This window comes from Lepisosteus platostomus, chromosome 1 (genome assembly GCF_059453375.1).
Source record: "Lepisosteus platostomus isolate fLepPlt1 chromosome 1, fLepPlt1.hap1, whole genome shotgun sequence".
In the NCBI taxonomy this organism is placed as follows: domain Eukaryota; kingdom Metazoa; phylum Chordata; class Actinopteri; order Semionotiformes; family Lepisosteidae; genus Lepisosteus; species Lepisosteus platostomus.
In genome coordinates this window covers 64,835,649-64,850,608 of record NC_142611.1, presented here as the reverse complement: position 1 = coordinate 64,850,608, position 14,960 = coordinate 64,835,649, and the positions used below count along the sequence as shown (strand labels likewise).

General features: G+C 51.5%; 1 protein-coding gene across 2 annotated transcripts; it reads right to left on the bottom strand.

The window, feature by feature from the left end:
* Window positions 1–4,773: 4,773 nt before the first annotated feature.
* LOC148678447 (single-strand selective monofunctional uracil DNA glycosylase) lies at window positions 4,774–12,014 on the bottom strand. Of its 2 annotated transcripts, XR_015939162.1 has the most exons (4): window positions 11,823–12,014; window positions 9,499–9,798; window positions 6,420–7,107; window positions 4,774–5,095 (listed from the first exon to the last, which is right to left on the bottom strand). XR_015939162.1 is itself a non-coding variant. In XM_088633558.1 (3 exons), the coding sequence occupies exons 2-3, from the start codon at window positions 9,787–9,789 to the stop codon at window positions 6,580–6,582; spliced, it is 819 nt and encodes a 272-aa protein (XP_088489684.1). In that variant the 5' UTR covers window positions 9,790–9,798; window positions 11,823–12,014; the 3' UTR covers window positions 4,774–6,579. The 2 variants fall into 2 exon arrangements, 1 of the variants encoding a protein (XP_088489684.1); XM_088633558.1 differs by having other exon boundaries at window positions 4,774–7,107.
* Between the last annotated feature and the right edge of the window lie 2,946 nt (window positions 12,015–14,960).

Sequence of the window (14,960 nt, the reverse complement as noted above, 5' to 3'; positions counted from 1 at the left end):
TTAATACAAACATACAAACTCCACCCAGACAGCACCCCAGATCTGGAATCGAACTCGGGCAGCAATGCTAACAAGTACGCCACTATGCCGCCCACAGCAATACATCAGAATCAAAATTATCCTATAACTCCGTTCACACATCCCTCCTGCACTCAGCAGTTGACTGTTCTCTTTATAATAATAATTGCTTAATAATAATAATAATTGCTTACACTTATATAGCGCTTTTCTGGACACTCCACTCAAAGCGCTTTACAGGTAATGGGGATCCCCTCCACCACCACCAATGTGCAGCATCCACCTGGATGTAAATAAATGTCTTTATAAATGTATCTATTCGTTTTCAATGTGGCTTTACCCCCACTGAGGCCCAGACTACTCCTGACGCAAGACACAAGAATGAATTGGCGAACCAAAACCACTGACCGTAAAATAAGAGTTCCATCTGACACTGCAAGTTGCAAAATAACACTGCGAGACGCGAGTGCAGGGGGGTTGGTATATCGTTCAGCCTCTCTCTCTGGCCTCTGGGAGAGTGGACAGCTGGACAGGAAACGCCGGGGTCCAGCAGTGACCTCAGCCGGGGTGAGAGGTCACCTGGCCTTGGCCTCTCAGGAACTCTCCCATGTCTCCTTGGCTGACCAGCTCTTTTCCATCCTCCACAAGCAAGGAGAAAACAGTTTCCTCTATCTTCTCATCCGCATTTCAGACCTAGAACAGGAGGCACTTCTTTGCACAAAGGATGGTGGGTGTTTGGAACAAACTGTCCAGCCATACAGTTGAAGATGATAACCTGGTTTCTTTCAAGAAACAGCTGGGAAAGACCGTCCAGACAAATAGAGTCATTACACACATTACGCAAAGGGTTGTGGGAGTATATAACAATCTATCCAGCTGTGTTGTTTAAGCCAATATCCTGGCTCAATTAACTATTGCCCACATAACAGACTGGAAGGATCAAACAGCTTCCTCTTTCCTGGAACCTCCCTTATGTTCTAGTAAAAGGAAATCAGTATTTTTGATGCTTTACTCTGCTAGGAAAGAAACACACGGTATGTGTGAGAGTGTGTTCAGAGGAACTTTTCCAACAGGCAGAGACAGTTCTCCGGAGATACGTGAAGGCAGGGTCTTATTCAGAGCTCCTTGAAGGGGCTACACAAGCAACAATAATATTTTTACAAGTCAGCTAGCCTCAACCCTCACTGGTGTAGCTCCTCCTGGGAGACACACAGCGGCCAGTCTGCACCAGCAGCCCCACCTGGGAGACACACAGCGGCCAGTCTGCACCAGCAGCCCCGCTGTGTCCAGGCCAAGCCCTTCTGAGATCTGAGACATCAAGTTACGAGGCAGCAATGCTGCTGTCAATCAGTAGAGATTACAGGATCCAAAAGAGCCAAGAATGGGAGTAACACTCTGCCAGGTGCATTAGTTCCTCATGATCCAGCTCTCTGAAGACATCATTAATCTTAACACCATGCTAAAACATCTGCCAACCACACTCTCAAATGGCTAAATGAATCACTTTCAAAAACACATCCACCCTGTTTTTATATCAGTGTGGCTGGTTTTACTGCCTTTCTTGAGCTGTGCCACACTTTTATGCCATTTAAACGTTTTTTGCCCCTTTTAGATATTTTGCCTTGACAATAGTATTAATGTGTATTTATTCAGTGTGGTTACTGAGGTTCAGAAAGTGTTTTTTTCTTTTGTCTTTTCTTTTGTTTTGACAATAATATTAATGTTAATTTATTCAGCGCGGTTACTGAGCTTTTAAAATACAGCTGTTCAACTTTTCCTGCAGTTGGTTTTTGGCACCGGTGGCAATTAAGAAACTGGCAGAAGATTTATTGCTGCCCTAACTTGATCAACTCTAATTAAAGCCAGAGCGAAAAACTGACCTTTTCTTTTCCTTCAGTTATTTTTGGCGGATTTTAAAACGGAACCACGGAGGAACCTCCTCACCTCCTCACCTCCATGCAGCTCTTCCTCGCAGATTCCAGCACACAGCCACTGCCAGGGGCAGCAGACACCGACTGGGCACATGTGAGGGCGACTGTCTGGACCCTGCCCAACGGTATTTAAAACACATAGAGCACGCCGGGGCCAATGAAGCCTGCCCATCTCTCTCTGAGCTGGCCGATGAGCCACAGTGCCCAGCCCCTGAGCCCATTACTGTGTGGCTGGAGGCAGCCGAACCACATCCCTAACAATTAAATCGCACTTCTTCCTGTCTGTCAAGCAGCTTTCCAGGCAGGACGAGGCTGACATCAACCTCCAGCTCCCCGTAGGGGCATCACCTGACCCTCCTGTCTGAAACAGGCCGACTTTCACGCTGCAGCTCCTTCGAACAGGCTGTCACCCTGCCACTCACAGCAGGCAGCCCACTGCAGCTCAGCAGGTGTGAGCCTGGCCAGTACCAGGATGGGAGACCTCCTGGGAAAAACTAAGGTTGCTTCTGAAAAGTGGGGCCAGCAGGAGGCGCTCACCCTGCGGTCTGTGTGGGTCCTAATGCCCCAGTACAGTGATGGGGACACTGTACTGTAAAAAGGCACCATCCTTCGTATGAGATGTAAAACTGAGGTCCTGACTCTCTGTGGTCATTAAAAATCCCAGGGCGTTTCTCAAAAAGAGAAGGGTGTAGGCCAGCGTCCTGGACAAATTTGGCCCTTACCAATCATGGCCTCCTAATAATCCCCATCTGTGAATTGTTCTGTTCTCCTCCCCACTGATAGCTGATGTGTGGTGAGCATACTGGCACACTGTAGCTGCTGTTGCATCATCCAGGTTGGGTTACACATCGGTGCTGGTAGAGGAGAGTCCCCATTACCTTATTATTATTATTATTATTATTATTATTGAGCTACTAGACACACTGTAACCCAGCAAACTGATACTGAGCTACTGAATGCACTGTAACCCAGCACACTGATACTGAGCTACTGGACGCACTGTGACCCAGCACACTGATACTGAGCTACTGGACGCACTGTGACCCAGCACACTGATACTGAGCTACTGAAGACACTGTGACCCAGCACACTGATACTGAGCTACTGGACACACTGTGACCCAGCACACTGATACTGAGCTACTGGACACACTGTGACCCAGCACACTGATTCTGAGCTACTGGACACACTGTGACCCAGCACACTGATTCTGAGCTACTGGACACACTGTGACCCAGCACACTGATACTGAGCTACTGGACACACTGTGACCCAGCACACTGATACTGAGCTACTGGACACACTGTGACCCAGCACACTGATACTGAGCTACTGGACACACTGTGACCCAGTGCATTGATACTGAGCTACTCAACACACTATGACCCTGCTCTCCACCAGGGAACACTGAACACACTGTGACCCTGAGCACTAGCACTGAGGCACTGAACATTCTGCAGCTATGAGTTTTAGCACTGAGACACCAATCACACTGTGACCCTGAGCTCGAGCACCAAGACACTGAACACACTGCAGCCCTGCTCTCTAGCACTGAACACACTGCAGTCCTGCTCTCTAGCACTTATACACTGAACACACTGCGACACTGAACACACTGCAGCCCTGCTCTCTAGCACTGAAACACTGAACACATGGCAATCCTACATTCTAGCACTGAGACACTGAACACACTGCAGCCCTGCTCTCTAGCACTGATACACTGAACACACTGCAGCCCTGTTCTCTAGCGCCGAGACACTGAACACACTGCAACACTGAACACACTGCAGCCCTGCTCTCTAGCACTGATACACTGAACACACTGCAACACTGAACACGCTGCAGCCCTGCTCTCTAGCACCGAGACACTGAACACACCCTTGCTACCTGCTCCTGCCTTTCTGTCCGTCCTCTCCCTCCTTTCCCCGTGACACCCCAGCAGCAGTGGCGGGGTCTCCCACACTGTGCTGCTCCAGAGATAAAGGCACCATCGTCCCTCCTCACCTTGACGACAGCGCAATCTGCAGGGGGGGGGTAGCAAAGCTGCAGCCCCGCGCCCTGGCCCACCCCCCCAGCAAGGATCATTGAGCTAATTAATAACGCGGCACAGAGAGGGATGGCAGTCATTAGCAAGCTGCTGCTGTCTCTCTTTCTACAAGGCAGAGAGGTGGTGGAGGCGGGGGGGTACAGCGCGTGAGGAGAAAACAGCATCCCGCTTCCTCCGGCGCTCACAGTCTTAACCCCTGCCACTGCCATGGCGAAATCTGCAGCCACCGTCCCCCCGCCTACCCAGAGAGAGCAAAAACACAGGCAGGACACCAGCCAGCGCAGGGTCAGCCAGGCGGTGAGGCCCAGGGCCGGTGAGGTCACTCAATAGGGCCATTGTGAGCCGCCAGTCCGGTTCCTAATTGGCTGTTGGGGTGTTGGGGGACAGGAAGATGGAGGGTCATGCACCCCTGTTCTACACACAGCTGTAGCCTCAAAAAATCCCTGCTCCCTCCTTTCAAACACAGCACCCCGCCACACCCACCCGCCACCGTCACTGCGGGTCCGCCCACCCAGAATGCAGGGAGGCGCCGGATCACCGGATCACCAGATCGCCAGACCTGGGCGGTGCTGCTGGTCGGCCGTGGCACACAGCTGGTGGAGGACCAGGGCGGGGCAGGGATCAGCCCCGCCCTGCCCTGGAGTCGCAGCTCACGGTGGACTGCGAGTCCTGCCAGCTTCACCGGTGCAGCTGGCCATTCCACAACGGGACAGGGAAGGGGGGTGCCAAGGCATGCCCAGCTCCAGAAAATAACAAAACAGCTCGCCTCCGCGCTACTCATTTCTCTCAAGCTTATTTATTGCAGAAGTGATCACAACCATTCTGTCATCGGCGACACGGCTGGAGAACAAACACACACAAACTCGAAAGCTTATTTCTCTGCTGCGTAGTGCTGCCTGGTTTCTGGGTGCTGGAGACGGGAGGGATGGCGTCATCCGGGGGCCCGACAGGACGTGAACCCGGATTTATCTGCGCGTCTGCGTCCGGGGAAAGAGCTCGGCAGCCCTGCGCGCAAGTGTGCAATCCATCTTCGGTATTGACCCCTTCTAGACTGGGAGAGCACTTAGCGCCGTAACGCGCTGTAATAGCTGAGCCTTCCCTAATGAAAGGAAACAATTAACAAGGTAAACAAACACTCTGATCACGCAGGGCAGGGAGGGCGGCTGTGGGGAGGGGGTGTCTCTGGTGTCCTCATCCTTTCAGCGCTGCCGAGAGTGACAGGAGCAAACAGACTGCGGAGAAGAGGGGTGGAGGCGGAGGGGGGCTAGGAGAAAATCGATGCGTCCCCAGCGTTTGTGTCGGATGACTGTTGGCGCGCCCGTTTGCAGATGTCCAGGGAGAGATAATGGGAGACCCTGCAGCGTCGGGTCAGCGGGCAGTTGGGGGCTGTCTGGAGTCTGGCGTGCTTCAGTTTTACCAGAAAAATACGACTGGGAAAAAAAATAAATAAATAAACAACCCTTCGGACTAGTGTTCTTTTGCTTTCGGGATCCAGATTGGGATAAGCAGCTGGGACCCCCTCCCTGCCTGTCCGCCTGGCTGGGCAGCAGTGTGGAGGAGAGGTCAGGTTCTGGACCTGTAACTGGGAGGGTGCGGGTTCGAATCTCAGGTGACACACTGCTATCATCCCCTCGAGCATGGGAAGGGCACTCCCCTCGAACAGTGAAATACCCAGCTGTACAAACGGGTGCAAAATCCACTGTCTTCATCATGTTACCGAATGTAGAAATGCCCGAGGAGCCGGTAACGTGGCAGGTGGGGGACGACACCGAAAATAAGGCAACGTCCTTCGTTTCACCTCTCTCTCAGCCAGGGACAGACAGAGGTGGATTTCCAAGTCTAAACTAAACTGGACTTTGGAACAACGCAGGACCTGGACAATAAACACGGGTCGTTCCTCCAGGAACACAGGGGCTGGCTGTCCACACCCCCCCCCCCCCCCCCGATTCAACAGGTGTCCATGAGAATGAAATCCAGATCAACGTACTGGTATCCGTGACGGGACATTCGCTCCACGCTGCAGCACTCCTGGTCCGTGTGGCTTATTCCCAGCCCTGGGGCACCGCAGACTCCTGCACAGCGCTCTGGACTGAGTGTCAGCTCTTACCAGGGTGTTTTAAATGTGCCACTGCACCGGCAGAGGTGAGGTTCGAGGAATTTTACAGCAGAACACCCCTGAGCCACCGCATCGCTTCCAGTGTGTGGCAACCATTCGCTGCACGGTTTCGCTCTTTCCACTGGCCTGAAGAAAGGAACCTCTTACACGCTGGAGGAACAAATAACTGTGGCTAAAAAGCCTAATATAAAACCAAGTGCTGCAGAATGGAAGTCAAGCACCAAAATCGGCAGTCTGGCACGGTGTATAACTGTCACACTGAGCGCAGTCTCGTGTTCCTGACCGCTTCCGATCGCAGCCGACTCACGTGCAGTCTTATCCAGCTCCTGGTCCGGACCGTTAATCGGAGCCATCCGTACGGACCTGAGACACCTGTGAAACCCGGAGCACGGATCAGACCGCTGAGCAACAGGAGTCTCCTCCCCCCATCCTCCCCGCCAGCGCCGCAGTCTGAGAGGCGCCGCCAGTCAGGGAGCGAGCAGCGCCAGTATGCCCAGCTCCTCCAGCCGCGCCCGGGCGATGCCCTCCCAGCCCTTGTTGGCGAGGGGGTTCCGGGGCGACGGGTGCATGAGCCCCTCCACGCGCACCTCCATCCCGGCGGCGCCCAGCGCGCGGCGCGCCCGCTGCTCCGCCAGCCGGCCCACGCCCACCACGGTGGAGGCGCCCAGGGCGCGCACGGCCTGGCACAGCCCCTCGTCGCACAGCCGCAGCAGGGGGTCCCTCTGGGCCGCGGGCAGTTCGGGGGGCGTCAGGTTCTTGCCCGACGGGCTGAGGAAGACCAGCGGGCACAGGTTGTGCACGAAGCAGCGCCGGAAGAAGGCGGCCGGGGCGCCGCACTGCCGGCGGAAGAAGCCCCAGAAGCGGGCGCCGCTCACCTCGCTCTGCGGCGTGTCCAGCCCGCGGATCGGCCGCTTCGGGTGCTCCTCGGCCGGGCGGCCCACCCTCCCGCTGACCCCCAGCCAGTCGCGCACCACCGCCACCTCGCCGAAGGGCACCTGCAGAGAGCCGGAAGGAGACGGTCGATTGCGATCGCGAGAACAAGCTGGCGAGCCCTTTGGGTTCCTGCATTAATCACTCAGGGAAATGTGGTCACCATAACAGACAAACACAACCTGCTTGAACTAATGACGCACAAACAGTTGCACTTCTTCTTGTCAGTACTGAACACGTCGTTTAAATGCTCGCAGTGCGGGCTGGAAAAAGTATGTGAACCTCTAGGCTCACGACTTCTCCAAAGGCTAATTGGAGTCGGGTGTTGCAATCAATGAGATGAGACTGGAGGTGTGGGTTGGGGGTGCCCCGCCCTGTGAGAAAGGCACACAAAGGGTGGTTACTGACAGAGTCTGCTCTTCTCAAGGAAGAGCTGTTCATGTGAACCACGCCCCGATCAAAAGACATAACAGACGACCTAAGAAGAAGAATTGTAGAGATGCATAAAGCTGGAAAGGGCTACAAAAGCACTTCTAAAGTCCTGGGTGTTCATCGATCCACAGTAAGACAAATTGTCTACCAATGGAGGAAATTTAAGAAAATATAAGAAATATAATAGATATAAGAAAAACACTGAACAGGAACGGTGTTAATGGAAGGACACCACGGAGGAAACCACTGCTCTCCAAAAAACCAGTGCTGCACGTCTCAAGTTTGCAAGAGACCACCTGGATGTTCCACAACACTTCTGGGACAATGTTCTGTGGACGGATGAGACAAAAGTTGAACTCTCTGGCAGAAACGCAGAACGCCATGTTTGGAGGAAAAATAGCACTGCACACCAACACCAAAACCTCATCCCAACCGTGAAGCATGGTGGAGGAGGGAGCATCGTGGTTTGGGGCTGCTTTGCTGCCTCAGGGCCTGGACAGCTTGCCCTCATAGAGGGAACAATGAATTCAAAACTGTATCAAGAAATTTTAGTGGGAGAATGTCAGGGTCACCTGAAGCTGAATAGAGTTGGGTGATGCAACAAGACAATGACCCGAAACACAGGAGGAAATCTACAACAGAGAGGCTTAAACAGAAGAAAACTTATGTTCTGGAATGGCCAAGTCAGAGTTCAGACCTTAACCCAATTGAGATGCTGTCTCACGACCCGAAGAGAGCTGTTCACGCAAGGAATCCCAGAAATATAAATGAACAGAAACAGTTGTGTAAGGAGGAATGGTCTAAAATTCCTCCTAACCGTTGTGCAAGTCTCATCAGCAGCTACAGGAAACGTTTGGTGGAGCTTATTGCTGCTAAAGGAGGTTCTACCAGTTACTAAATACAAGGGTTCACATACTTTTTCCAGCCTGGACTGTGAATGTTTAAACAATGTGTTCAATATTGACAAGAAGAAGTACAACTGTTTGTGTGTGATTAGTTTAAGCAGATTGTGTGTGTCTGTTATTGTGACTTAGTTGAAGATCAGATCACATTTTTACGAGTAATTAATGCAGAAATCCAGGTCATTCCAAAGGGTTTACAAACTTTTTCTTGCAACTGTACATGAACAGCGACGCACATTATCCTAGTCTTTCCGGAGCTCTCCGCTGCGCCTTTCTCAAGAGCGTCCCCGCTGTTCCTCCGGCGACCGCGACGAAGACAACGCTCGCCGCTGCAGAGCCGCCTGTGAGCCGGGACCTGGCCCCGCTCGCAGCTCTGCTGTCGCCCTGCTGCCTCAGCTGCCTTCCGGACGCGGCTTTCTGAGCATGAACGCCCATCTGGACCCAATTCAAGGTGTGGATAGACCTCGCTGTGCCAGTGGGCTGTACAGGTGGGCATTACGCACAGGCTCTCCCGCCATACAGACAAGCCTGCTGCCAAGGCCGACCGGGGGCCTGCCCGCAGTGACTAAACCGTGATGGAACTGAACAAACGCATCACCTCCTGCATTATTAATTGCGTTGCTAATTGCCAGAGCCTGCTGCTCTAATCGGTGTTAAAAGCCGCCGAACACTTTGCCTAACAGACTTGGAACACCACCCCCCTGCCCCCCCCACGCCCTCTCACCCCTTTCCTGCCTTTAACCCATGCACGCTCCTGTAGACACCCCCGACAACCCCCCCCCCCAGCTTTCTCCCACCAAACAGCACAGCCTCACCTGCGCTCATCGACAGAGCTGCCACTCAGCCTGCAGATGAATGCCGCGCTTGGGGAGGAACTAAAGACCTCTTATTGACTTGTTTACTTTGCTGATCGGACGACCTTTGAACCCCGCGGCTGGGGGTGAGAAAGGGCATGTCTGTGTGTGTCTGTGTGCGCGGCTCTGCAAAGTCATCCAAAGAAGGAACGGAAAAAACTACGAGTGCGAAAGAGACTAGGAGAGCCAGGAAAGATCAAACGGTAAAGGAAGGGCACGCAAGATCAGGGTGACCAGGCACATGGCGGCACCAGGCGCACCCTCTCACCCCAGTCTGTGCCATGCCGAAGGGCCCCGGGTTCATGCCCAGGAAGAGGACGTCCTGCCCGTCGTGGCAGTAGGTGTTGACGTAGCAGCTGTGCATCTCCCAGGCGTACTCCAGCGGGTTGTAGACGTAGCGCACCGGCTCGCCGAACGCCAGCCCGCGCAGCCGGGCGCAGAGCTCCAGCTCCGCCCGCAGGAGCCGCGAGGCCGCGGTGGTGCCTTCGAACAGCCCGGCCGCGGCCGGGGGCAGCGCGAGGCTGACCGCCTGGTCGCCCCTGTCCCCCGCATCCTGCATCGCGACAGCCTGGAAACCACAAACACAGCGACAACACGTTAATGACAGTTCGGCACAGAGGTGCATTGTGGGAACATCAGAAAACAAGCTAAGACTCTGGAATCTGATTGGCTACCATATTGCTGTAATTAAATCACCAATGATACCACTCTCTAGCTCAAACCCCCTGACCTTAAGGCCAGAGAGATGCACCTTTAAATTTAAAGACAGCATAACAGTAGGAGGAGGAGGGATGTTAATGTGAAAAGCCAGTTTTGGACAGAAAAGAAAAATAAGCACCTGTTTACACAAAGAGTTGCGGGTGCCAGAAACAACTGTATTTTCTATACATCTGCTGTAGGAGATGGGTTCCTTCATTCAAGAACATGTTTGTATGAATTATAACCCAGATAAAATGCTAGATGCCCTCCTGTGATTTACAACCTTTTTTATTTTACACAGCAGGGGTCTTTCACCTTGTCCCTGAAGGCCCCTTACCATTAAGTTTTATAGGTCATCCTAAATCACATTTACGTAATTGATCAATTAAGCAAGTAATTTCCCCAATTAAGGAGGCTCTGGTCGTTGAGGACTGAAGGGTGTTTGGATGTTTGTTCCAAATGGCCTGTGAATTACTTAATTTAACACATCCCCTGCTCAACTGATCACAATTAAATTGTTTCAAGTCGTTAGAAAATGATGATTTAATGGTGACCATTACAAAACCTGTTGGAGTGGGAGCCTGCTGGACTGAGGCTGGAGACCCCCTGTTATAAAACAGGAAGAAAACAGAAAAGCCCAGGCAAGGCTCTCAGGCAAGCCCTCACAACCAAAACACACACTAACTCCCTTAATACTAAATATGTGCCTGTGACGTTTTATCGCTGGGGGGGTTGTACAGCTCTTGCAGCCCTTAGAATGAGAACAGGCAGTTCCAGTCCTTGGCAACATGGTGGCACAGTGATCAGCATTGCTACCTCACGGCACTAGGATCCTGGGCTCAATTCCCGGGGTGCTGTCTGTGTGGAGTTTACATGTTCTCCTAGTGTTTATATGGATTTCCTCCCACAGTCCAAAGACAAACTGGTAAGTTAACTGGATTCTGGGAAAAATAGCTCGTCTGTGTATGCCCTGCGACAGACTGCTGTGCCATCCGGGATGTATCCCACTGAGCAACCAGGACACCTACTAGGGAAACGACATTTTAAAAATAAACACAAGAGACATTCGACCGTTTTCATTTTACAGACATATGGGAGAGGAAGGGGGAAAGGCAAATGAGTTAATTATGAGAGGGGGCAATGAGAGGAGAAATAAAAATGCTAAAAGAGAAAGCTTGTATGTTACAGGTATTGTCTAGTTTTGTTTTGTTTTTTTAAATCCTGCTCCAACGATCATATGCTTAGAAATGCACAGCTATTCCGCATAGTACCCGGTAATTTAAACTGAAAAAATAACTGCAGGTCCTCTGTACAAGGTACACATTTTAAATAGCACTGTACTAATCTGTTTTGAGAGATCAAAAAATCAGGGGGGGGGGGGGAGCTGTCCTGGTTTTGGGGGTTGAGGAGGGTAGACCTCCCTATCGGCCGGCTACCGCCCTGTTACCCGCATCCGGGCATCCAGACATTCTCTGGGCGCCTTGGGAACACAACGTGCTTAATTTCCATAGAATTGTCCCTTACAGGCTCTAGACGGGGCAGAGATAAAAGGTACTTAATCTGGAAACTGTTTTTTTTTTTTAGTTTGGGAAAATTCAGGGGCCAAAACAGTTCTTATGGAAAAGTTTATGATGATCGTCACAGAGCATTCGTAAACTGCTCAGGATATCCACTTCTGAAGGCTCACCGAAACCGAAACCGGAAACCACACTTCTTTCTACACTCTCACTGCGTCGAAAACCAGCTTTTCAACACTCAGACTGTAAAACGAAAGAAAATTTCGCTAATATAATGGGTCTAGAGGGCTTTTCATATAGGTGCAACCATGATATTGTCCGGATATGATCCCCTCTGCCCAACTACAAGCATGCAAACGCAAAAAATACAGGATACCTTTTTCTAGTGCACCTAGAATAGATCTGTATCAACCCCAGTCCGAATCTGACGGTTTTCTTATTTATCTGTCTTCGAATTCAAAGTGGAGTCACTCCCCCGGCTCAGGTTGTAAGCTGTATTTCACGCTGCTGTTTTCCTTTAACAATCTGAACTCCAGCTTTCCGGCAACAAACGCTAAAACGCAATTTCCGCTTTCTGGGATTTGTAGTTCTAACATGACAAACTACAAGTCCCCAAACCCTTGTGTTTCTACGAATTCCTGGAAAGCATGTTCCAGAAAACTTGATTAACAAACATTTATGCACAAGTATATCGTTTCATATTTAATGTGTATTAATCATTAATTATTCCACAGCAATGGGATTTTGTGTATCATGCATCAGAAAATCAATATATCGGTTATTAAACATGCCAAAAACTGTAATTACATTTACACTGTAAGAACAGCGCAATTCAGTACTGTCTTTGAGACAACGACACAGGGTTGCAAGAGAGTGAAAATAGTTGCTGAAATAAGTAAAGGATCTGCTCGTGAATTAATACCCCTATCCGGCCGCGATGGGCTGTGTGACCAATACAGCTGAAAAGAAGAGATGCGCGTGCAGAGGCCGGGGGGCCGCAGCCGGCTCTCGCGCGCACCCGGTCCCACGTCGAAGCGACGAAAGAAACTGATTTTCCCACACCTGCAGCGTCACGCGCGTGTCGCGGGGAACATTCCTCACCGCACCTGTTGGCACGGACACACGGGCACGCGCTGGGCGGAAGAGGGCGTTGGTGGAATCTCCTTAGTAGAGTACAGCAGCTATGAAAAGTATTCACCCCCCCCCCCCCCCCCCGGAGTTTTTCATATTTGTTGTTTTACGGTATGGAATCATAATGTATTTAATTGGGATTTCGCCGTTGATTGACATAAAACACTTAAGTAGTTCAGGTGGGTAGCTGCGTCAGCATGCGTAGGCTCCGAAAGAACAAGCAATAGGTTTATTCCATGCTGAAAAAAATCAGAAAGAAAACACAAAGTTTTACTGAAGAAGGCTCCACGGCCGAAACGTTGTGTTTTTCAGCATGGAATAAACCTATTACTTGTTCCTTTGCATAAAACACTTAATAATGTCAATGTGAAAATAAAATTCTACAGAACCCATCCAAGTATGTACTGTTTTATGTCAAATACACTCTGGACAGGACCTGCCAGCATGTATTTGGACAGTGAGAGGAAACCCATGCAAACACAGGGCAAACATTTATACTCCACACACCTCGAACCCAGGGCCCCCGCTCAGCGAGGGGGCAAGGCTAACAACTGCACTACCGCTCCAAACCCTCCTGCAGATTTTCCATAATTAATTGTAAATATAAAACCGAAAATAACCCATAGCATAAGTGTTCCTGAGTCCTTTTTGGCCGAAATTACAGCCATGAGTTCATTTCAAAATGACAGCCATGCGTCGATCAGTGGCAAATAAAATCCAAATAAATCCATTATGATTCCATATTGTAGCACGATAAAACGTGAAAAAGCAAGAGGAACGTGAGTCCTTCGGCTGCCCAAAGGTCAGGGATAGTATATGAGTGCTACCGCGACATGCATCAGGAAAATGGACTGCAAACGACTGAATTGGTTATTTTTATTGTTATTATTAACAGTGCAAGAGCTGGCAGTCTCGCAGCTACTCAATTAAGTTGCAATTTCATCGTGTGTTCCAGTTCGACCCTGTGCCTTCGATTTTATTCCGACACACAACAGTTAGCATACCGCCTCCGTAGATCACACGTACCTTTGCCCCCTTTTCGCGTTTATTGCATATCCCACTACCTGCTCCTGCCGCACAACCCCCGCCCGTGCCCCTCCTTCCCTCCGGCTCTCGTGTTCTGCGGTCGGACTCTCTCCCTGTTTTGTGTAAACAGCCCCACCTATCGGCCCATGCGAGCAATCGCAGGGGCAGCCAGCCAGCCAGCCAGCCCGCCTCGCGCACGGCCGCGCGTTCGGAAGGCCGGCTGGCTGACAGCTCGCTCCGCCTGCTCACCTGCGCGCCGCGCTGATAAATATTCTGCATAAAGAACGCGTAAAGGTCACCGTGTCTTTTCTCTCGTTCTGTTGCATTCCTAAGGCCCTAAGGCGTTGCAAACAATACGCGGCATGGCCTTAAATGTAATTACGACATAGTCAATCTGCAGATTCAGCCGAGGTATTTCCATCAATCAAAGAGCCGCTCATTAGCTGGCCTGGTCTTACATCTGCCGCGGCATGCTTTTCTGTAGACGCCCCCGAGTATCTTTCAGGACCCCTGGGCTTCACAGGCTAGACCCGAGCTCCAGCGCAGCTCTTGCAGAGACCAGAGCGCGAGTGCACCGCGCTCTCTCGCCAAGGCAACACGAGCTGAAATCAAACCATTCGCGCGCCCCAGGTGCGCTGCCGAGGCGCGTTCCCTGGGACCCGCGCGGGCGGAGACCCCCGTCTTTCAGTAGGGCGGTGTCGCCTGGCGCCGGGTGCCCTGTCTGGTCGCCAGGCAGCTGCTGGACCCCCAGAAGCGGCTCTCGGGGTCACCAAGCCTGACTAACACAGGCCCACAAGTCAGATCGGTTCCTCTCTTGACCCCACCCGCAGAAACGCTGCCATTGAAGGCAAGAGACATAAAAAACAGCTTTAAAGGCAGCTGGCGTGTATTTTTTAAATTGCAAAACCAATCTGCTGATTTTTTGTTTTTGTTTTGCAGATTGAAAGCGCAGACAAGAAGTTGAAAAGCAGGAGCAGATCACTGATCTCCCGCACAGGCAATAATTGGAATCTCACAAGATAAAATCAGCCGAAAAAACGCCAAAAGCCTTGCGCATCCTGTCCAAGTGTCTAAACATATTCAGGTTTCTTCTTCTTTTTGGCAGAAGAATCGCTGCTCAGCCGGCGGCAGCCTGGAACCGGCTGATGCGCTAGCAGCCCTGAGCGCTGTTTTTGTTCTTTTATTTTGGCCGAGAGCCTGTTCTGAGTCTGGTCCCGGGGGCTGAGAGTGTTTCAGCAGCAGCCTCTTCAGAGGGCCTGTTGGCACTGTGGCTGACGCCATGGGAGGCCCGTCTCCAGCACTTGAGCCTGGGCTCTGGGGAGGTCCAGCCCGCCCTGCCGCTGTCCAGCTGGGCTTC